Source organism: Sycon ciliatum, chromosome 1 (assembly GCF_964019385.1).
Source record: "Sycon ciliatum chromosome 1, ocSycCili1.1, whole genome shotgun sequence".
NCBI classification, from domain to species: Eukaryota; Metazoa; Porifera; class Calcarea; order Leucosolenida; family Sycettidae; genus Sycon; species Sycon ciliatum.
In genome coordinates, this window is record NC_088643.1 from 17,908,904 (window position 1) to 17,932,774 (window position 23,871).

At 48.1% G+C, this 23,871-nt stretch overlaps 1 protein-coding gene and 1 non-coding gene across 5 annotated transcripts in view; one reads left to right on the top strand and one right to left on the bottom strand.

Moving 5' to 3' along the window:
- LOC135815954 (uncharacterized) overlaps positions 1-12,912 on the top strand; it is a 31,684-nt gene extending 18,772 nt beyond the window's left edge. Inside the window, exons 17-25 of one of the 4 annotated variants that reach the window (XM_065329325.1) lie at positions 1,848-2,086; positions 2,806-2,953; positions 4,493-4,594; positions 5,120-5,228; positions 5,777-5,906; positions 7,065-7,160; positions 8,310-8,486; positions 9,620-9,855; positions 11,822-12,912. In XM_065329325.1, the coding sequence (XP_065185397.1) occupies positions 1,848-2,086; positions 2,806-2,953; positions 4,493-4,594; positions 5,120-5,228; positions 5,777-5,906; positions 7,065-7,160; positions 8,310-8,486; positions 9,620-9,855; positions 11,822-12,059 (1,475 nt within the window). In that variant the 3' untranslated portion in view covers positions 12,060-12,912. Of the gene's footprint in view, positions 1-1,844; positions 2,087-2,805; positions 2,954-4,492; positions 4,595-5,119; positions 5,229-5,776; positions 5,907-7,064; positions 7,161-8,309; positions 8,487-9,619; positions 9,856-11,821 lie in introns of those variants that run through there. The other 3 variants (XM_065329317.1, XM_065329309.1, XM_065329332.1) reach the window with 3 other exon arrangements.
- Trnac-gca (transfer RNA cysteine (anticodon GCA)) lies at positions 183-254 on the bottom strand. Its single transcript has one exon. It is a non-coding gene; the product is annotated as a tRNA-Cys (tRNA).
- Positions 12,913-23,871: the final 10,959 nt, after the last annotated feature.

Consider the following 23,871-nt stretch of genomic DNA (forward strand, 5'->3'; position numbering starts at 1 on the left):
ATCGTCTCTAATGCCTTGACCACCTGTCACAGAGGGCCACTGGACCCCAAACCAGATTGGCTTTGGCTTCACTTGCTGTTGTACGTAGTCAGAAGAGTCTGAAACAAGACACAATTTGACGGCATTGCAAAAAGTAACAAAAATGCGAAGAAGAAAAAAAACACACGCACAAAAAAATACCTAGGGCACACTCGGAGTTGAACCAAGGACCTCTCGATCTGCAGTCGAATGCTCTACCACTGAGCTATATGCCCCAACTGGTCTCATTGAGAAATTGTTCTGATGAAGTAAATGAATTTATTGCATGTCACGTGAGGGTTGCCTGTACTACAGCCAATGAGCGCTCTTGCTCAGCGGTCTGTATTTCTCGGTATTGCCCGCTCAGTTACATGTACGCGCATGCGGACTGTCATTCTTGTACTTTGTGGTTCGTGATCAGATCAAGTTGCTACAGTTCGGAGTTTCAAATTTGAAACACAAAACAGCAACTAACTTGATCTGACTACAAACTACAAAGCACGAGAATGACAGACCACACGCGCGCGCATGTAACTGAGCTGACAATAACTTACTTGTTCCAGCCACATGAACCAGCCGCCTCAGCAGGTGAATGCAACCTTGACATCGATGCGTTGGTGAGCAGCCGACGAACTTGACGAACTGAATGCGTTCGAGACGAAGTTGTGGAGCCCATCCCAGTTTCAGTTCCTATTCCAGGACTTTCTACATGCAGTGCTCAATCACGAACAACCACACCATCGATATCGTAAAGTAATAGAGAATTTCAAAACCACAAACGATGTTTACCACTGAACAAGTGTGTCGGGAGACTGAGAAAGTCGGAAAGGTTTCTCTCCATTTTCTGGAATGTTTGGGTCAAGCATGCAATAATTGATTTACTGCGCCTCGTACGCACTCGTACACGGGCAATACCGGCTTGATACATGACCTCACGGCTGGCGCCGTTCGGTCATGTATCAGCCGGTATTGCCCTTGTACTCGTTTGTACTCGTGCAGTAAATCATACATAGTGTTGTACCAAATGCCTATCTATGTCGCAAGACCAAGAATCGTTGTGGTATGCTCCAGTTGTATGAACTATTTTGTGCAGTTCAGATGGCTCAGCCGTTCACCATAAATACTTAACTGAAACAACAAAACTCCCATGCGGTCAAACATAAAATCCACCAATGAGAATCACGCGCTGAGTGCAGCCTACAGCGTAGGCAAACACATTAAATGGGTGCATTGCACCTTGTGCCGAAGCGGCACAATACCAGCACAGCCTGGGAGTAGCCTGGGAGTAAGGTGGGTACTACATGTTGCCTGACACCGTCCCGAGCTGGTACAGTGCGTAGTGCAATGCACAGTGCACAGTGCCGCCAACAATAGTTTTGGCCAAATAATTGCATGTCGCATCATTCTACTGTAGTACCAGGCTGGTCGCTAGTCACGGTGGTCTTTAGTTACAGGTTTTACTGTAGTACAGGCTGGTCGCTAGTCACGGTGGTCTTTAGGTACAGGTTTTACAGTAGAAGCATGACATGAGCACGGGAGCCTCTGTTTCTCGGTCATGGTCTTAGACTATCCCGCCATGCCTGCCTGCATGCTTGGAAACCAAAGGATTTCCCCGATTGCCGCGAATGGGATTTTCGGTCCGTGACCACTTTGTTATGGGTCTGAACTCAGTCACTTCCACCATTTTATCAGCTCTGTCTGCGCCTTAACCCTCGAGGGTAGTGGCTATCCTTCGGATGCGTAAAATGCAGTCTGGCCGAGTCTCACCTGACCCTTAAATGTATTATGCATCCTATGCTTCTTCTCTGCATGTGTTGCTGCATTAGAAGATGCTCCTGAGCAAGCCAGCGATGAAGATGCCTTCCTTCAGTGGAAGAGAGTTGGCACAGACATCGCGTATCATAGCAACCACGTATGCCGATGCTCCGAGCCGGCGGCGCAGCGTAATGACCGGCTCCTGTCCACGGCCAAAACCTTCTACACGCTGTCGTTTTCCGTTACGTTTCCGAACGCTGGCGACATCTGCTACCTGGCGTACCACTACCCGTACACCTACACACGACTGCAGGTAAATGTGGATGCCTGTGAGGCAAGCATTATGTTTGCAGAGGCATGTGTTGATATGTTTGGTGGGGGAGGGAGGGTGGGGGGGGGGAGGGGGAGGGGGTGAAAAGGGGGAGGGTGCGGGGGTGAAAAGGGGGAGGAGAGGGGGGGGGGGTGAAAAGGGGCATTGTGCTCGGATGCTGTTGAAAACAGTCCACCTATGGCTGTTGAAGACTACTAAAGCGACGTTGTGTGGCAACTATGGACAAAGACTTATAGCTGGCAATCTGTCCGTTCATGTGGGGTTAGATGTTCCTTTTCAGCACATCATTGCCCTAGTTAGCATTGAGCCAATCCACGAAGACAGGAAGTGAGTTGTAATACAACGCCTGCATCGATAAAATAATAAATACACGAGGTGACTTATGTGGGACGTAAACAGAACAAAGATGAGCGATTCATTGCTTGGACCTTGCCGGCAGCCGGCAGGCTGTATCGGGTTGCTCGGCGCATGTCCATCCTGACTTCGCACCGTACATGTGCTCCTGGTCAGCAAGGAAAAGAAACTACCTTCACGGTATGATTCCAGTGCTCAGTGTGACGTTCAGATGGTGGGTTGTGCGGGTCAGTGCTACGTGCTTACAGGCCCTAGCTGGTAGTGCCGATGGTCCTGCTCTGCTATAGGGGAGATCTGTTGTTTACACTGTGACTGTGTTGTGTCTCGTCATATCACGTGTTTCCTAGAGGGTCTTGTCCAGCCTGCACGTGGATGAAGAGGATGTATATTTACGTCGCCAGTTATTGTGCAAGACTCTCACCGGAAACGATTGCCATCTACTGACAATCGGATCACCAGATTTAGCTGCCACCGAGGACTCAAATCCCAATCCAGGTCAGTTGTCCGCTGTGTAGTGCGTTTCTGCGGCACTCAGTTTCTGCTGTGTGTGCTGCTGCTGCTGTTTTATTACTTCACATACTTGAAGTGTGTGTGTGTGTGTGTGTGTGTGTGTGTGTCAATGATGCTAGTGACGCTTAGATCAGATCCACTCTGATTTAACCACCCACACTAGGAGCAAGTATTACCTTCACTGGGGGCAGGGGTAACTGCAGTTGGATCCCAGGACGGATACCCTGATGCCGTCAATCCTTTTTCTGGACCTTGTCCTCACCCACTTACTGAGGTGTGGTGAGCCCATAAGTGGGATCATTTCAAGTCCACCCCAGTTTGGAGATTTCAGGGGGTGTCGGCCGTTGGGTGGTTCAATGGCCAATTGAGTCATCTTTCCAAGATTCCTTTTGAGTCTCTCTCCCCTCTCCCGGGGAGACCCACGTGACCAGTTTTGGCAGTGAGCAAGTACAAGTGTGTGTGTGTGTGTGTGCCAGCTAGTTTGGTTGGTGGGTACACTTATGCCAGATAGTGTTGGGCCTGTTGCCAACGGGCTCGGCTGCTTGAAGGTGTATTGTTGTAGCTACCACCTTTGTTGGTTTCAGGGTTCATTTACTTTCTATTTGAAGTATACATACCTGTTAATCATGGACTGCTTCTGGCTAGATTAACTCTTGTGTAATCAATGGTGCTAGTGAAGCTTATATCAGATCCACTCTGATTTAGCCACCCACACTAGTACCAAGTATTACCTTCACTGGGGGCAGGGGTACCTGCAGTTGGATCCCGGGACGGATACCCTGATGCCGTCAATCCTTTTTTCTGCACCTTGTCCTCACCCACTTACTGAGGTGTGGTGAGCCCATAAGTGGGATCATTTCAAGTCCACCCTAGTTTGGGGATTTCAGGGGGTGTCGGCCGTTGGGTGGTTCAATGGCCAATTGAGTCATCTTTCCAAGATTCCTTTTGAGTCTCTCTCCCCTCTCCCGGGGAGACCCACGTGACCAGTTTTGGCAGTGAGCAAGTACAGTACAGTACAGTGTGTGTGTGTGTGTGGTGATTGTGATGCGCTTTGCCACTGGTGTTGCTTGTGCCCGGGTTTAGCGTACTGACTTCAGTTGGGAGGCGAAGGCAGCAGCGAGGACTGGGCTGTAGCCTTAGGATTTCACGTGATCCCGCCAAATGAGATACTAGACCAGAAATGACCATTAGTGACGAAAGCTCCCATTTGGCATGAATTCGGTGGGTCGACTTGTATTTGGTCATGGCCGGATCGGCTGGACTCCGTGCAAGGCGCTGGGGAAGAGATAATCAATGTCCTCAAGTTGATTGTTGAGTTTAGTAGAACAGAAAGTTCCTGGACAATCCCACCAGTGCGGTCGTAATTGAAAATGGAGGTGTACATTACTTTGGGCCCAGAAGTACTGACTATGGACAATTGCGTAACCGTAGAATGCTTGGTTTTAGCTAGTCTCAAAGTCTAAGGGAATGCCATTGGTTACTTGTGGAAGGCTCTCTTTGCTCCTGTGTCTTTCTTCCCGGCAGAGAAGAATGAGGCGTCAGCTAGCAACCACAGCGGCAAACAGTACATCGTCATCTCTAGCCGTGTTCACCCCGGAGAGAGCAACAGTAGCTGGGTGATGGAAGGTAAGGAATCTTACTAGTTTGCCGTTGTGATGATTGAGTCTTGAACTTGTCCACTCGACTTTCAATTTCAATGCTCAGGCTGGACTCGAAGCCATGTACCGTAGTGCAACCACATTCCACCTCACTTCTCTCGATGTCTCGAGGCTGAGTGTGTACCGAAACAAGACCGAAATGTACTCTTGAGAGAACTTTTAGTAAAGTTACTATGTATAACCTATCCGAGAGGAAACTGAGATTTGGGTACGACCACGACTGTGATTAGAGCACATTTCAACACTCCCTTGGAGAACCCCTTGGAGAATCCCTTGGCGAATCCCTTCGAGTATCGCTTGGAGTATCCCCGCAGAATCCTCCGCAGAATCCTGTGAATATGTAAGCTCACACATTGAGACCTTAAAACTGAGGACGTCTTTGAGGTAGGCATAGTCCCTTTGGCTGGCTGCACTTCTCAGCTCCCTCTGTACACTGTGGTGGAAAGAAAATTTCAAGACTGGATGCATTGCTGTTGCTTTCTTGCCCATCCAGGTATCTTGCAGTTCCTAGTGAGTGCACATCCGCTGGCGGTGAAGCTGCGCGAACGCTACATCTTCAAAGTTGTGCCTATGCTAAACCCGGATGGCGTTGTGAATGGGCAGTAAGTTCAACTGAGCCACTGCCGGATCATTGCAACACTCGGGTATATTTTGAAAGCTGGCAGGGCCTTTATCAGTGGAGGCTTTATCATCGGAGGTGTCGGTCCTGTTCTGTCATGCTTGGTGCAGTCCACTTCAATCAGCTCGGCATGCTACAATGCCGGCAGTGTCTTGTGTCTTGCACTGAAGTGTACCTCTAATACTTGGGTTGTTGGCCCCACTGGATAGTAGTGCCGCTTTTCGGCAAACAGGCTTTGAAGTGGGTTTTTTAAAACTTTTAATGAAACTCCATCCCCACCTCACCCAACTACAGTATTCTCTGAAATCATTGAGCTTTGTTCTCGTGTGGGCTCAAACCCAGGTTGTGTTCATTTTGGGGTACTGGGCCCGCTGCTCTGCACATTTGGCTGTGCCGCACGTATTCCCATTCTATTTCCAGATGACCTGTACAGAGAAATTGGAGCATTTTCGAATTGATCCAGCACAGAGAGCGGCTGAAGTACTTGTAATACTTTTTTCTCTGCACTGTTCCTTGGTACTGTTGTGGTAGCCACCGGTGCAGCCTGTCCGGCAATGATCTGAACCGCCAGTGGATCACACCGTGTCCAGTGCGCCACCCGACGATCTACCACACCAAATGCCTGCTACAGTACCTTTTCGCTACGGGCAGCAATGCCAGGGTAGGTGCAAATGTACTATGCAGTACACTGGGCCGTTAATGGTCAAATCGTTGTCAGTCGATGAATTTCTCCAGTTTTCAACTTGGCAATTTTTGGTTTACCCAACTTGGTGTTGTGTGTACAGTAGCTATTTATATTTGGGGGTATGGGAAGGGGGGGGGCTTTATCTTTTGTCTAACCGCTCAGTCTGCACTCAAGAGTGGTAGCATATTTATGTGTGGAGGAAGTGCCAGAGTCTTAGAAAGGCATCATTTCGTGCGGTCCTGAAAAGTGAACATAGCCAGCAATCGCATGTCATCTCGTACATTGAAAATCAACATAATTTTGCGAATCGACCTTTTTTTCAGGATCACTTTTCAACGAGGACGAAGCAAAGTCGGCCGAACGAAGCCTAGAGGAAGAAAATCACCCTCTCCACTTCACCATCACGATACTGACATAGATACGAGATGAAACAACTAAAAAATTCACAAGAAAACTGTACGACCATCATCTTTGGTCTGACTTTGGTCTGAGAATTTCTATCACGATCAAAAATGTACGAGGAGCACTCAAAAATCAGCCACAGACGTACCTGTATCGCTCTCTACTCCTTTTTCAAGGCACAAAAGTCGACTCTCCACTTTCAAACCAGGAACCAGACATACCAGTGGTCCTTTTCAGCTGCTCCACGAGCGCAGGAAATGTTCACCAAGGGGCGCAGAGCAGCATCCATTCCAGAAATATAGCTAGAATACGAGTGAGACTGCATGCCTGAGTACATGAGTACATGTATGAGTACATACAGAAAATAGTCAATTTCAGCGTTTCTGCTCCAAACAGCAACTAGCTTCGACTAGAAACAAAGATTACACCAAAGGATCAAACAACAACCATTTTCTGCAGTTTTTGCAGATGGCTTCCTTGTGCTTGGCCCAGCACGCCAAAAATCACACCTCGGAGGAGTACAAAAATTACAACTCTCAGATGTCCTTGATTGCTGGCCATGGAAAATTGCTGAACGTCCTCAAGGCTTTCCGACCTATCGTCGCTCTAATAGTATTGAAGGTGACGTCCAGTAGTAGATGATCTAGTGCGTGCATGCTGCATGTGTCACACTTGGTCCTCGTGTGGGCATATCTAGTACTGTACTTCTTTTTGTGATGTTGACTGCTGCAGCTATTCTGTGACCTTCACGGGCACTCCCGTCGCAAGAACATCTTCACCTTTGGCTGTCTCGACCACCTAGATCAACTGGACAGACGGGAGGAGGAGGTACGAATAGGGCTTGAAAGTGCTACGTCACAGCATAGCAACAATTTCAAAAATTCAAAAATTGGATCCAGTTTTTGTATGGATCCAAGCACATTTCAAGCCGTCTTACTCTCAGCAAGGTGATGTAACCAGTGAAACTGACTGATTTGGCTACTGGGGGCGGGGTTACAACTGGTGGCGAAGTAAAAGTCACCCCTGCATACGACATGAGTGGGTTGCTATGCACCCACATACTGAGGCAATAGCAAAGTCACACCTTAGTGGATCCAAAATAGAAATCTGATGTCAACGTAGTACTCCCTGGCCGTTTTTGACGTCATCACTTTCAAGCCCTATATTATCCGCAGCTGACCCGCTGTGCATGGAATGGTTTGCCCCGGAAAGTGCTCAGCAGGGCTGAGTAGGAGATACCATGGGAAGGCTGAGAAGTGATGCCAAACTCTCAGCAATAGGGCTGTTTTGTCGGTTATTGCAAATGTTAACCTTCCACATGATCTATTCATTAATAGTTTGAGGGAGTTGCAAACAGGAAACGCCTGAAGAAGGAAAAAATTGATTGTCACCACCAGGACTCGAACCAGGAACCCTCGCTCATGGCCAGCGATGCGGTACCACTAAGCTACTTCGAAGTATGGTGTAGTCTAATTTCAGAAATTTGCGGTGCTCAATATTTTTGGTATGAGGGGGAAGGCCAGGTTTAGTGAACAGAAATTTTAGGTACGGGGAAGCAGTTCTCTATTGGTTTATGTGTGTTAGTGCTTGTTCGGTGTATTGAAATTTTAGGTATGAAACAGATGCACCGAAAGTACCGAAAATAAAAGTACACCGAAAACTTGTGAAATTACAGTAGTCCAGCTAATTGTCAAATTTCACACATTCGCTGTGGGTCCTTGTGCTCGCCAATGCAGCAATTGGGGCTCGCATCTGCAGTCACAGTTAAGAGTGGATTCTGTAACACCAGTATACGTACTGTGTGAGGCAAGCAGATAGTTACACAGAAGTAGGCAGCTCCGGTTCCCAGTGTGTCCAGCCGATAACAAGCGACATATTATATACGATGTGTACTTGCACACTTGCAACTTTCTAGATTGCACTCCGACGTATGCTTTCTTTCTGTTATTGTTGTCGCTTGTTTCTTATCCTCACCAGGTCTTTCCCAACCTGCTGGCGTCCGTAGCGCCCGCGTTTGCGCGGAAAAACTGCACGTTTGATGTGGATAAATCCAAGGAGGCCACCGCACGTGTTGTAGGATGGCGAGAGCTGGGCATTGTGGCGTGCTACACTATGGAGAGTACGTATTGTGGTGCTGACCAGGGACAGTACAAGGTGAGAGAGAGAGAGAGAGAGAGAGAGAGAGAGAGAGAGAGAGAGAGAGAGAGAGAGAGATGGAGAGGGAGAGGGAGAGAGAGGGAGGGAGGGAGAGAGAGGGAGGGAGGGAGAGAGAGGGAGGGAGAGAGGGAGAGAGGGAGACAGACAGAGACAGAGATGAACTAGAGTACAGTGCGGGGATGAACAGATAATATGAATATTGAACTCGGATGGTGAGCCAATTCCATTATGGATAAAAGGAGGAAATAGTGGTTGTGACTTCGGCAATACTTTGTTAGTAAAGGGTTTGTTCCCCACACTGGAACTCGCGCTATTCCGCCAACTTGAATTTACACTTGACTGACTCACGACAGCCAATCAGAGTACACGAGAAGTCCATCGAACCTTCGACTTGGCTTTGCGTCGTCGAGTTCTAGTGCGACCGGTATGTCCAAGAGTCTTAGTAGTTTCATCCTCACCCAGTAACTTTCGGCATTCTTTCTTTCTGTGGGACGTAGCTGGTGCTCTTCTTCGTTGCGCTTTCCTTCCCCTCTTGGACCTTTCCTGACGTGAGCCTTCCAGGTTGGAAGGTCGTTGGTTTGCGCCTCGGAGAAGTGTGGGAGCTAGGTGCCAGGTGGTTGAACGCCTCAGAACTCCTTGTCAGTCTTGTGCCATTTTGTTGCACTCGCTGACTGTATAAGATCTGACTACCCTCCGGCTCGTCAGAAATACCATTTCCAACGATTTCCATGCACACTGTTTTAAGAAACTGTTACCCCAATGCCTTGCTTTTTCACGCTAGTACTTCTGACTTTCAGCTTTGCAAAATGCGAACATGATCACCTATCCAATAGTCTATTATATTAATTATTCATATATTTTTGCATCTTTCCCTCGAGTGGGTCTATTGTTATTAGGCAATTGTCTGTTATAGTCACCACTATAAATAAAAATCCAATCCAAATCCAATCCAATCCACTTTGAATGGCTTCTCGTCAAGTGGATACAGGCGGAAAAGAAACAAGCCAGTGCGATTACTATTGTACAGTGTAAAGGTGTACTATTATTCCGTTTCAGTGGCTGAGCTTATGTTCAGGAAAGGCATGATCATATAATATTGGCTGTGTTCTTGTGTCTTATGTGCTCTGCAGGGCTTGCAGTTCTCGCCGTACCACCTGAAAGAGATGGGCGAAGCTTTCTGCCAGGCGTTGCTCTTGCTCGACCATCCCGGTGGCCGTGCGTCCGCATTGCGGGCCGATGACGTTCTGGCCAGTGCACGGCGTGTGCCTCCGGCGACGTTTGCCACTCCGGAGAGCGACGAAGAGGAACCGGAGCGGAAGGCAGCTGGAAGAAAGCTGAACAAGAAGGCTGGAGCGAAAGGCATCAGGTGAGATGAAAGTGCTACTTTGACTACCAGTAGTTTTTTGCACATGTACAGTGAAAAATCATTGATATAACTTATAAGTTAGGGGCCATCCGTAAATACCGATATTTATTTAGAAACGAAAACTAGTCGTTTCTCTTCAACCCCCCTCCCCCTCCCTCAGAAACGAACATATACAAACGATGCATAGTATCGATATTTTTTTCTTTTCTTTTCTGGACGTGCCCACACATACAAACTGTGCATCGAAATTTTTCGAGAAACGAACAGGCACTAAACCCCCTCCCCCCTAAACGACTAGTTTTCTTTTCTAAATAAATATCTAGATTTACGGATGGCCCCTTTATAAGTTAAGTTTCTCTGGACATTTTTTTACTGAATACCACAGTACCATCAGATGCTGCACAGCGGGGGCGGTGGCATATTGCATGGAAGTGGGGGCGGGGCAAAAGTAACTCCTCCGACCAAAGGTCTTGGAATCATCGTTACTCCTGTGCGCCGATACGTAGGAGAAAAGAAACATGTGCATCCAAGAGGGAAGCACCGGCTTTGCAAACGATAATGGGGAGAATTTGAGATTGGGACAGGACAAAACAATAGTAAAAGCAGTGCACCATAGGAAGATGAAGAGAACTGATAATCGGATTTTAAGGCTGACCGAAGGGGATCAAAGAGGGGTTGAAGGGAGCTGGAGTGCGGTCAGTATAATTAGGCTGTTGTGTTGGCTGCGATGGAGATATCATAGCCTGTCTGTGGCCCACTCCCACTTGCTGAGCCGCAAGTGGTCGTTGACATTTTTCTTGAACGTGTGCATACCTCTGCGGGAAGGGGGGGGGGGACTGCAGAAGGGTAGGTAGTAGCTGATTCCACGTTGCGATGAGGGAGTGGGGAAATGAGCGGAGCGTGTTGTTTCGTGACTGAGGAGGAAGAATACTGGTGAGTTGTGATGGATGATGTGTTGCAGATCTGGTTGTCTCACGAGTAGACATGCGGCATTGCGGTGCGGCTGCTGATGGTGGCAGAATGGCTTTCACCATTTCCGGACCCTCCACAAAGTGCAGCTTGTACAGAAAGCAGAGCCCTGCTACGGTACGGCGAATGTCGAGGCTCGGGAGGTATGATCCATCTCCAATTATGTGCAGGGCACGATGCTGGATGGCAGTGAGGCGGGCCAAGGTGGTGGGGGCTGCGCTCATCCACACCAGCATGCCATACTCTAACACAGGGCGGACAAAGCCACGGTACACGATTGCCCGGTGCTTTGGGTCTAGCACAGCCGATGCCTTACGGAGGAAGGCGAGCCGCTGAGCTCCGCGTACTGCAAGCTGTCGGATATGGCTGCGGAATGCCAGCTGCCTGTCGAAGGTGACGCCAAGAATCTTGAGCTCCTCTACTTCTGGCACGACTGCTCCTTGGAAGCGTATTGTGTTCGGGGGGGGGGGGGGGTTGGCGAGCGGTGGTGGCTGATGGTCAATGCCTGCGACTTTGTGGGCTCGAACTTGATCCTCCACCTGCTTCCCCATGCTGCCAGTGAGTCTACTGCCTGCTGGAGGATTGCTGTCTCTTCTGGCAGTCTGAGTCGGGTGGTGATGCACTTGTAGAGAGTTGTGTCGTCGGCGTATACAGCCAGCTTCGCCCCATCAGGCAGGTGGTCTTCTGCGTCGTTGACGTACAGAAGGAAGAGGGTGGGGCCGAGGATGCTGCCCTGCGGCACGCCAGATTGGATTCGGTGGGTCGGTGAAGACTGGCCGCCTAGTGTGGATGGACGGCATGCCAAGATATGATTTATAGAAAAGAAAAGGACCGAGAAACTACATCGAACTACATCCGAGTCCAAGATATGATTGTTTGGTAGCTCGGACATCAGGCCTGTGATCTACTGTGTGAATAAAAACGAACAAAGCTGTTGGTATTATTCGAGTGTCCGTTGACATTGTAACTATGTGGTTTGTTTCCACCGTGTTCTCAGCAGCAAAAACCGAGCAAAGCGTGGAGATGATGATGATGAGGAGGAGGAGGAAGACGAGGAAGAGCAGCAAGCGCAGGCATGTGCAGCTAGCAGCGATGTCGATGAGGCGAGCTATGAAGCGGACGATGTCGACGGCGAATTTGGCGCTGGTGACGATCTCGATGATTTCGATGATGCTCTTGATGAGGAAGATGATGACGATGCGTTGCAGGATGGTAGCGATGAAGAGGAGGTCTGAGTGTGAACTAAGCAAACGGTCGCGTTCAACATTGTACGGCAAAAGCTCCACTGATCAGAATTCAGTGCGGCAAGAGGAACTGACTAGTAAGCTATGGTAGAAATGTGTAGTGGCGATGTGGGGGTGATTGTACATTGAGAGATTGTCTGGACATTTTTGCATGGTAACGTTATTATATACTCACACCGATCAAGCAGTCTACAAGACACTCGCTGTCATTACAAATGTAGTTTTTCCGTTTGGTACAAGTACATGTAAATTATCCACCCAGTCTTTTTTTTTTACCGATGGAAACTCCATAACTGCATCGTCATGTTTATCTATTTGCCGCTGCTTGAAGCGTGTCTTATCTTTGTTCCACAAATTGTCAAGTACAGCAGTGCCCTAACTTTAAGGTGCAAACCGATCAAACCTATTTCTATTTATCATGGATTTACCATGGTTTTATTGCTTGTTTCTCTTCTAATGCCAGTCTTGGTGTGATGAACATCGACCCTACCCGCCGGTTGTCTTATTTTGTCTTCAAGTGATTCCCCACTTTCTGAAGTGATTTCCCCACTTTCTGAAGTCATTTCTATTCAATTTATACTGTATATTCCCGACTTGCCCAGATGGCACTGGCGGAAGTTTTGACGGCCATATCATGGTTTTTTTTTGGTGTTGTAATATCATGAATACAGGAATGCTGTGCTTGCAGTAGCGTCTCTGGCAGGTATCTATTATCAAAGTAGCAGGCTGTCGGTGTAGTAGTGTGCTGGTCTACAATGTAGTTGTAGTTCTTATGTTCTGTGACCTGATCTCCACGTTCTCCAGCTGCCCACAAACTAACTCAGTGTTGTGTCTTGCTTCTACAGTCTACAGTAACACTGCAGTGCGGGTGGGGGAGCCTGGGGCTGCCTAGGTTAGGGGTTCCTGTCCAGTTTTCAGGCTTTTTTCCATGATACAGTCGTGAGATAGAGGAGAGTATTATTAATAATAATTACTTACACACTATACTACGCAGGTAGTGGCCTCACCAATACAGTACGGATCGGCTCATAGCGTTGGTGTTTGGTTTTCGTGAAAATATCACTATAGCCGATAATAATATTGGCGATGTTATTACTATAGGCGATTTGCATACTTAGGTATGCCTGACAAATGCGTGTATGGTGTCATTCGAATCAGTGCAACGTGCAGAAGCGTGCTGTGCATGTGACTGTGCAATATGTGCAGTACAGAGCTACTTCCTGCGGAAACAAAAACTTCGTGACTTTTTGACATGAGTTTTCAAGGAGTTGCATGCTGTGCTCAACAAAATGATTATGTATTCTTTTGGAAGAGAAACACTTCAACACATTCAATCGACATAATTATCAACAATATCTATCTGAGGGATATCATAGTCGTACCAGCGCTTCCTGGCTGCCGCGATCAGATCTCGCCATGTACGATGTATAGTTTTTTATGATTGTCACTATAGCCGATGAAAAATGTATGCAATAAGATCATTTTGACAAAGAAATCGTATCATTATAGCCGATATAATTATTACTATAACCGATTATTATAGCCGATCCAATCCTATGTATAGAAAGGGGTGGTTTACGAAAATGAATAATTATTATTATTTGAGAATTATGATCAGTATAAGAGGTATATTACTATAGCCGACAACCCTATAGCCGATCCGCACTGTACAAGCGCGCAATCATCGTTCAGACTGAGTGAGACTCAGAGTTGACTGTGTTCTGGACCAGGGGTAGTGTCACTGTGTGTGTGGGGGGGGGGATAGTGTGTGTGTGTGGGGGGGGGGGTGGTAGTGTGTGTGTGTATGGGTGGGGGGGGGGGTAGTGTGTGTGTGGGGGGAGGGGATAGTGTGTGTGGGGGGGGGGGGGGTAGTGTGTGTGTGCAGGGCGGGGGGGGGGGGGGGGGGTGATAGTACAGTAAAACGGTGGCCTGAATGATGTAATTGTTCTTCTTATTTTTCTTTTATACTCTTTTCTATATTTCTCCAACTTCTGTCCAGTATATAGACAACCAAGAACGAGCGAAGAATACACGACTTACAGTACAACAAAAAATATAAAAAAAACAAAAACAAGAAGACTCAAACAACTAACTTCCTAGTACAATGACGGTCAGAACCAGGGCTAACACCCAAACGGTTCAAATAGTCACAAGACCAGGGCTCTGCCAACCGTGGATAGTCGTAGTAAGGGCACTGTTTCCGAACATGGTGTCCTCCGCCTTGTAACATGCTGTCAACCATGCAACAACATGTTTTCAACAAAACACCGTTATCTACTATACAGGTGGAATCCTGATAATTATTTCGAATATAACGCTTTTAAAATTAGACATTTTTCCAGGACAGATTTCTATCGATACGATACCCACATAACAATATCTGATAATTCGAACCTCGAAATGCACATGTCCAGTTGATTAGAAGTCCCACAGAATCCACCTACATAGAAAATGTGTGGGATTTGTGCTGATAATTCGAAGTTAGCAAAGTGTAAGTCGAGATTCACTGTACTGGTCAGTTCGGTTTGCATGAGCAGGCTGCGGGCTGTGCCGGTCAGTTCAGTGTCTGTGAAATCTGTGTCTAAGGTCCATAGCGCAACTCTGCATGACCATGAGAGCATTTTGACATACATAATTATATTATTGTGTTGTGGGTTCATGTTTGGATAATTAGAACGTCCGGATAACAAGAAGTTTTTTCTTGGCGTTTTGAGGTTCAGGGATTCCACCTGTTCTACTTACTACAAACTATACTACGTAAAATCAAGAGGGGTAAGTAGCAGCCTTCGGCCTTGTCCAGATTCTTATCAACCACCACACCACACCGCTGCGCTCTCCGGCCGATCTCAACACATTGCCACAGCACACCATCAGCAAAACGACATTTCAGTTGATACTCTGCTCCTTCAGGCAGCAGCTGTTTCGATCATCAGGATCTCGTCAGTGAAGGTTGACTATGTAGAAGGGCTAACAGATAGTGAACTTCACCCTTTTGTAGCAAAAAAGGGGGAAACATAATGGCGCATCTTAGGCGCAAAAAGGAGGGAAACATAATGGCGCATCTTAGGGTACGAAGATTAAGCTAGCTCCTACGTAAAGTAAAAAGAATTCAAATCAGACTAGCTTGTCACCCTTACCATGAGTGGACAGTCATGCACTTGGTATGAACAGTGAGAAGTCGCAGGCAGGTCTGATCACAGCAGTACATGTAATATCAGCTGTACATGATTGCCACAGCACATGCGTCCTGTCACCTTGCCTTCCAACAGAATGACAAAAATTCCAGTCAATAGTACACTGATGAAAACTGGTGTGAAAATATCCACCCAGCGGATAGATTATTATATGCATAAACCGGGGTATGGGTAGTGTGTGTGTGTGTGGGGGGGGGGGGGTGAGTAGTGTGTGTGTGTGGGGGGGGGGGTAGTGTATGTGTGTGTGGGGGGGGGGGGGGTAGTGTGTGGGGGGTATTACCCTATACATGTACGTGTTAGGACTGTAGTGCCCCCCCCCCCCCCCCCCAGTGATGTATTACATACTAGTTAAAGATCAAATCTTATACTGGGAAATACACATCTAAGAAGTCATGACACTACCTGATCATAATAATAGCCAAGCGGCAATCTGAAGTGTTCACCATTTGATGTCCTACACCAGCGTGATTTTATCATCAGGCTGGTAGAGTGCCACAATCCAGTACAGGTTACCGGTGACGTTCGGGATGGTTTCTGTGGCACCCGTTCTCTCGTGTCTACCGGTGAGAGTGTGACGATCACGATCAACTGTGAGATGAATAATGTCACCAGTTTGCCACTGTTGACCAAGGGCTTTCCCGGTGTGCTTGCCAGCAGCCCTAGCGCCATACCAACCAAAACACTGTGCCGTGTCCTGTTGGTATTGTTCCAGTTTTGGATTGCTGGATGAACAGGCAGAGAGGAAGATGTCACCACAGACGGTCTTGTCAATCGTCACCTTCAGTGTACTGCGGCCAGTGCCAATGACCATAGGTGTGGTACATGCTGATGACCAACACCGACCACTGCCACCCATACTCAGTGAGTGACCATCATTGGTGATATTCACCCGGCTGCCACAGCGATTTCCATCAAACGTCTTTGAAGTAACGTTAGTTTCCGACACCACCAGCTTCTGTGGGCTACCTTTCAGATGGACACATCCAATCCTGGCCGAGATGTTGTAGTGACCGGCTTGCAACGGGGTGCGTTCAGTCTGTATGCGCCCAGAAGCAGGTGTAAGCTGAGTGCACACGTTGGTTGTGTCCTCATCCGGATCGGATATCGATATCTCCAGTCCAATGTTATCCAGTTGATCTTGCTCCATGACGCTTGAGATAGCATTTTCTGGTAGCTCTATAGAGATGCTGATATGGTCATTGACACCGGCTTGGTCGCGGCACTTCAGTGTACCATCAGCAACATCCAACACTGCTCCCGTCTTGCTAATGCCATTGAGTAGTGATGCGGTGTCCGTCGTGCCAAACACAATGCCACTGGTAACACAGGGCTCTTTCTCGTCCTCGGCAGTTTTCATGGTCTTGCTGATGGACGCATCCACCCAGGACCAAACACGGAGAAGCTCTACATCGTCCTCAAATGACTGCAAGATATTGGCAGCACTCTCTCCTTTTGACACACACTCCTGCAGCTGGTGTAGTTGCTTCTCCAGAGGTTCCAGTTTCTTCAACCTCAGCTCATCCAGTTCGGTAAGAAGAGAGTCCTCTCGTTTCTTCACTGCCTCCATCAGTGGCTTGAAGAAACCAGAAACCTTCTCTGAAGCATACTCTGTTTGACTATGTACCATTCGAATGTTCTTCTCAACGGTCTCTACGGCACTGCTGACAACACCATCGCATTCTGATGTACAACTGCTCAGCTTAGTAGAAAGTGTTTCACGAGTGTTTTGTGCAGCACTGGCAATATCCATCACCTTGTGTTCATCATGTCTGTGTGCTCCAGTGTGTATGCACTGCGTACACAATAGCTGATTGCAATCCAAGCAAAACTGTTTCAGCACTTCATTCGTGTGCAGAGCACATCTATGCTGGACCACTCTGCCACTGCTGCTGCCACTGTTTGTTGACTGTGTGGAGGATGCAGATAGCGCCTTCACTGTGTGACCTTTGCCAGATTTAGTCATGGGATGGCCAGTACCATGGTGCTCACAAAATTTGCCGTTGCAGTTCTCACAACCCACTGTAGCTGGCTTTCCATCCCAGCATTCGTCACAGGTTTGAATGGCCTGACTTTGGCCTGCAGCCACCCCAGTCATCGTATCGATTGGTTGAACGACATTCGGTAGCGATCGCAATGGATCCTGGCCGAAATGCAACTGCGTGCTGACCGAACATAGTGGACACTTTACGCTGCCATCAAATCCCAAGCTGTTCTGCAGGCACGGCACACAAAGTGCGTGCAAACACGAAACAAACTTTAGACTTAGGGTGGTCGTGGACGACCCACAACCACCGCACTGCACTACGGAGGACATTATTTTTACCGTGACGCCTGAAGTGAAAGACCCCGGAGAGTCTGAATCTGGGAGTCGTTGCTTTCGCGACTCTCTGTTCGATACCATGTGAAGGACCAGTAGTAGCAGTACACTGACTGTCAGTGGCTGCACATGACGTACATGATTGTGCAACATAACAGTCGTTCTTGTCAATTAATTATGTCATGCGGATCAACATTCGCGTTCGATTACACTTTACCGCACCGGAGCTCCGGACCGGAGCCAAGTGACCCTGACTTGCGTAGGCGGTATCCATGGTAACGAGTAACGTTGATACGCGAAGGACTAAAGGGACCGTCACTTAATTTTTGCCGACTACCCGCCAAAAAAATCTTTTCGTTTCACGTGTCACTGACACGTCCGCGGACCGCGCACCGCGAGCGCGTACGACTCGTACTCGCGCTACCTTTCACGTCAAGCAATCTGTTCACGCCACATGGCTGGATAGCGCGTACATGGAAACATGATCATATGATTGAAGACTTGCAAAATCAATTTTTTTCCAAGTCCAGGCGCTAGGCCTAGGCAGTACTAATGCTAATCAATGCCCAGGCAGCTGACTTTATTTTCGGAGAAACACTACTCATTGTAGTAAAAACTTAAAAAGTAACAATGAATAGCGATATCATCTAGGAAGGATCGCTACCCTAACGCGAAGGAAAGGCCTTGCGCGGCTGCTCTACGAAGTGTTGAAGAAAGACTCATCAAATTTAGTTGGTGGACGAACAACTCGCTGGCGCCGGAAAACTTGGCCCCCAACGATGGTGTTTGGTGAATCATCAAGCATAATGTCTTGTAGCAGTGTTCACCGAGGAAGGAGAACGCTCTAGACTAGTCGCTGCTGTTGTCCGTTTCATCCACGTTGGGCGTTAGCTGCACCGCGCCTATTGTGTTTTAGTATTCCATGGACACACATTAGCATTCAGAGCGATTGTGGAGCCACAATTTACTTCACACAGCGTTGTATTGTCCACGAGCGCAAACTTAATTATCAGCAGTAACTGTTACTCTTCATCCTACATGTAGACTTGGAGTATACACGGCCTTGTCACGACAGCGACAGCTCTACAGATCATGCAGAGTGTTCAAGTAAGAAACATTAATTTCTATTGTTGGTGGACGAATAAATGGCTGGTTCCGAAAAAACGCGGCCTGCACGGATGGTGTTTGGTGGATCATCAAACAGGGTGACCAGCAGTGTTCACCGAGGAAGGAGAATGCACTCGCCACCACTCCGATTCATCCAAGTGGGCGTTAGCTGCGCCGCGCCTATTGTGTTTTAGTATTCCATGGACGCACACTAGCGTTCTCAGCGATTGTGGAGCCACAACATATCTTCATGCGGCGTTGCACTGTCCAAGAGCAGAAACGTCAGCAGTGACCCATCATCATACATGTAGATTTGGAGTATACACACCATGCGCCAATGGGCCTCGGCACAACAGCGGCAGCTCTACGGAGTGTTCAAGTGAGAAACATTTGTTTCGACTTTTGGTGGACGAACAAATCGTCGGTGCCGAAAAACGTGGCCTGCGCCGATGGTGTTTGAACCATCGAGGGCTCCGGAAGCAGCAGCTGAGCCAGATCAGCCAGTCTTGCCAACTCTCAGTTGCCGGACTCCGTGCTGCAGCTAGCGGCACTGGCACCAGCCGGAAATATTTTTCCGCCGATACCCGTTACTTCCAGTTCTGTCAAGGGCATAACTGGAATCCATTGCCAGGTGATGACTTTTTACTTTATGTGTTATTTTGCTGCCGAGTTGTTCAGAACTTTTCAGCCCCGATCTGTTCATGTCTACATGTCGGCCATCCGCAAACTTCATGTGGAAGTTGGCTTTACCTACCCGTCAGGCCCAATAACTCTCCTCGCAAGGTTCCTGTCTGGCATCAACAGGTCATCATCGACACAGCGTCATCGCCTGCTGATAACCACTCAACTTCTCAGGGAGATTAGCCGGCATGTTGCCTTTCCACGGATGTGGCACCCTCATGACAAGGCCATGCTAAGGGCAAACTGACTGCTTTATTTTAGCTTTACATTACCGCAGTCAGTCCAGCACAATACGCCAATCGTATTTCACTATTACTCGCGTGTCATAATTGGGGATATGGGCTGCTCCGCCCTATATCCCTGATATGCCAACTACATGTAGATGAAAAGTGTGTTCTGAGCCTGTATCGCGTATAATAGGCTCATCGTAAAACAAATAATAAAAGTCTTAAAAATCAGGGTTCACGTGACACTCGGGTTCCAGCCAAGTTTTCCGCATCCGCAGGAACGCTACCCCCCCCCCCCCCCCCCTCTTGAATCATAGCATAGTGAACTGTGCAATGAACAGATTATGGAACTCCCTGCAGATTTACCACGGTCATTTCTGGTGACTGGTCTTGGGGCACCGTGGAAGCTGTGACTGGTTGCAAAGTTTTGTTTTGTGACTGATCATGGGGCATTTGTGACTACTTCGAAGCACAGCTCTGATTGATCACAGAGTCTTACTGTTGTGAAAATTTATATCGATTGAGAAGTCAAGCAGCCACGGGGCGCTGGCCTTGCAGCTGTGAGTATGCATACGGTACATATTCACATGACTCTATTGTATGCTGGACACTGCTGGTCCATTGTTGCAGTGTGTATGTGAACTGCAGAACCTATTCCGTGATGAAACACCTACTCTTAAAAGACTGAATGTTTGAGCTAATAGTCTTTTACTTCACTCTCATGCTGCTCATATAATTATACCATATGCCAGAAGACCCTATGTTCTCACCAATAGCCACTGCTAGCTGTTTTGTGTAGTCTTGCTGTGCCAAATGATGCTGTATAGACGCGCCAAGCAGAAATGGACTGCTTATGAGCGTGAACAGGCTGGATGGGGTGACTGATGGACTGTCGGAGTTGGCGAACCACAGAAATCGTTTCGCATCTCTGTATGCTGGGTTGGCACTGATTTGTAAAATGGCCTTTTCAGTATCGCAGGTCATGACGATTGGTGGCAGGCAAAATCGTAGAACAATGATGAATTGCCTAATGGCTAGGTCGTTGTTAGTAAGATTGCCTGAATCCTAGATGTCAACACAGTCTAGGTCCCACAGATCTGGGATGGTGCAGGAGTCGGAAGTTGCATCAGTTAGAGAAACGATAGCTGGCATGGCTGCTCATCGGCGTAGCTGAGTGCTTGGAGTGACGTGGTCGGCCAGTCACCACAAAACTGACTGTGGTAGGCAGAAACTGTAGTCCTGGTGGAAGTCCTCTGGTGCTCCCCGTCAAGACTCCCAGAGGAAATCTGCACCGATCAAGACGACTGACTATCTTACGGTCAATGGCGATACTGGTTGATGCTGCACTAGCTGCTGTTGCGCTAGATGCTGGTACCTCGTCAGCTACAGGCTGGTCAGCTACTATGTTGGTACTGCTGTCAGATTTCTGTTGAGATTCAGGGCAGATCGTGACATGATGTTGACTCTGATTGGTGACCCATGCGAGAACACACATTACACTTGCGGGTGGCCTTGCACTGAGTTGACCGGTGCCCTGTGCGCAAACACACAAAGCAACGCTTCTGTTCAATCAGTTATTCTTTCCGCTGTGCTACTGTTGTGTATTTCGCGCAGCTTTTGTCCAGGTGAGATCCGCCGCAGAATGCACACCCTGTCATACTGCTGGCATTCCAGTTAACATCAGACCGCTTCCTTCTGGTGAACTTGCACGCGCCTGTCACCAGTGCACCTGCAGAATAGTGAGTGACATCTTCTGCTGTAGTACCGCCTGTGTTCGTGCGGCGCAGAAAGGCGTCTTGCATGATAACATAACGCTTCAGTGCTGTTCTGAAGTCATTCAGTTTCCATTGTGTCCCTGCATCTGAAAAGCCTCGCGATTCGTCCAGTTGAATCAGCGTTCGGCATGATCCGTATCTTGGTCACAGCACCGTGTGATGATCTGGTGACATCAGACGGATATAATACACAAGAGACAATTGTGATATTTCTACGTTGTGTTTACTTCAGATACATAATCTAAATAAAAGGGGGGTTGTCAACCGACAATCGCTCTATTTAGTTGCTTTTCACTCTTTAGATAAAAATTCTTTTATTTATTATGTCGAAAAAGTATGCGGTTGTCAGTTGACAACCACCCTTTAATTTACACTGCAGTTGCGTGATGTCCACCACTTTCTGTACATAATCTAAGAGTACTAAAACAGCCACTGACTTCCAACTACCAAGGGAAAGCAAGCCCAAGCGCAGGAGAACCGTGCGCGCGCGCGGGTACGGGACATATAATATCGTAGTAGAGCTGGCAGGCAAGGCATGATCAGGGGTTCAGGCCCTGCCTGTAAACGCTCTGATTGGCTCAAACCCTGGCAACAATCACGTGACATGTCTGAAAGTACAAGTAGTTGCGATTTATGCTGAAGTTCAAACTGACGAAACACGTGCAGCGCTACACCATGAACCGTGTGGAAACAAAAATAAGTAGAGGAGACACGGGATAACAGACATGAACTCAGGGTCAAACTGATAACTGTGAAACGTGAATGCATGCAGTATATGGAGACAAAACAAAGTCGCAGAATTCAGTACGTAACAAGTACTACACACTAACCTCGTACATGAGAATGTCGCGACACCATTTGAATTAGCTCTTACACCCCACTTATGTTTCAGTCAGTAAGGGCCGGGTTCCACTGCGGCTCCGCTGCTCCGCTGCTCGTCTTTCGCGGCTTGAAACGTCATCATTACCATAGTGACCGCGGCTCGAGCTGGAGCAGCGAGGCCGCGGCTCACCGCGAGCTTTTGCTACGATTCTTGACCAAAAACTGCGAGCCGCGGTCGCGGCTCGACCTGTTTCCCGTACTTTGCATTGTTTCGTACGCCAGAATTTTAAAATTCAAAAATTAATTCGTTGCGCAGGCCAGAACACGAGAATTTTTTTGATTTCGCGCGCGCAGGCAGGTGAAACGTCATCAAAAAGTGTAGACCACGACCGCGGTACCGCGAATGGCGAGTGTCAATGGAACCGCGCTGCTCCGCTGCATGCAGCCAAGTGCCGCGGAGCAGCGGAGCCGCGGAGCCGCAGTGGAACCCGGCCCTAAGAGTACACATGCGTACTTACGTTGACTCTATTTTATCTGACTTGTCCAACACCATCGTTGTGAGCCTTCGGCACTTGGGAATACACAGGACAGATAAGATAGCAGCAAGAGCATCTCCCCGCTCTGTGAACACAGCTCAGACGCCATGCTTCATGATTGTGTGCCCATGGAATACAAGGACACAATAGGCTTGGTACAGCTAACGAAATGGATGAACGGTCGACGGCGTGAGTGTTCTCCTTCCTCGATCAACACTGACAGTCACCACATACCATGCTTGATGTTTCAAGCACCATCGGCGCAGGCCACGTTTTTCGGCACCGACGTTTTGTTCGTCCACCAAAAGTCGAAACAAATGTTTCACACTTGAACACTCCGTAGAGCTGCCGCTGTTGTGCCGAGGCCCATTGGCGCATGGTGTGTATACTCCAAATCTACATGTATGATGATGGGTCACTGCTGACGTTTCTGCTCTTGGACAGTGCAACGCCGCATGAAGATATGTTGTGGCTCCACAATCGCTGAGAACGCTAGTGTGCGTCCATGGAATACTAAAACACAATAGGCGCGGCGCAGCTAACGCCCACTTGGATGAATCGGAGTGGTGGCGAGTGCATTCTCCTTCCTCGGTGAACACTGCTGGTCACCCTGTTTGATGATCCACCAAACACCATCGGTGCAGGCCGCGTTTTTTCGGAACCAGCCATTTATTCGGCCACCAACAATAGAAATTAATGTTTCTCACTTGAACACTCTGCATGATCTGTAGAGCTGTCGCTGTCGTGACAAGGCCGTGTATACTCCAAGTCTACATGTAGGATGAAGAGTAACAGGTACTGCTGATAATTAAGTTTGCGCTCGTGGACAATACAACGCTGTGTGAAGTAAATTGTGGCTCCACAATCGCTCTGAATGCTAATGTGCGTCCATGGAATACTAAAACACAATAGGCGCGGTGCAGCTAACGCCCAACGTGGATGAAACGGACAACAGCAGCGACTAGTCTAGAGCGTTCTCCTTCCTCGGTGAACACTGCTACAAGACATTATGCTTGATGATTCACCAAACACCATCGTTGGGGGCCAAGTTTTCCGGCGCCAGCGAGTTGTTCGTCCACCAACTAAATTTGATGAGTCTTTCTTCAACACTTCGTAGAGCAGCCGCGCAAGGCCTTTCCTTCGC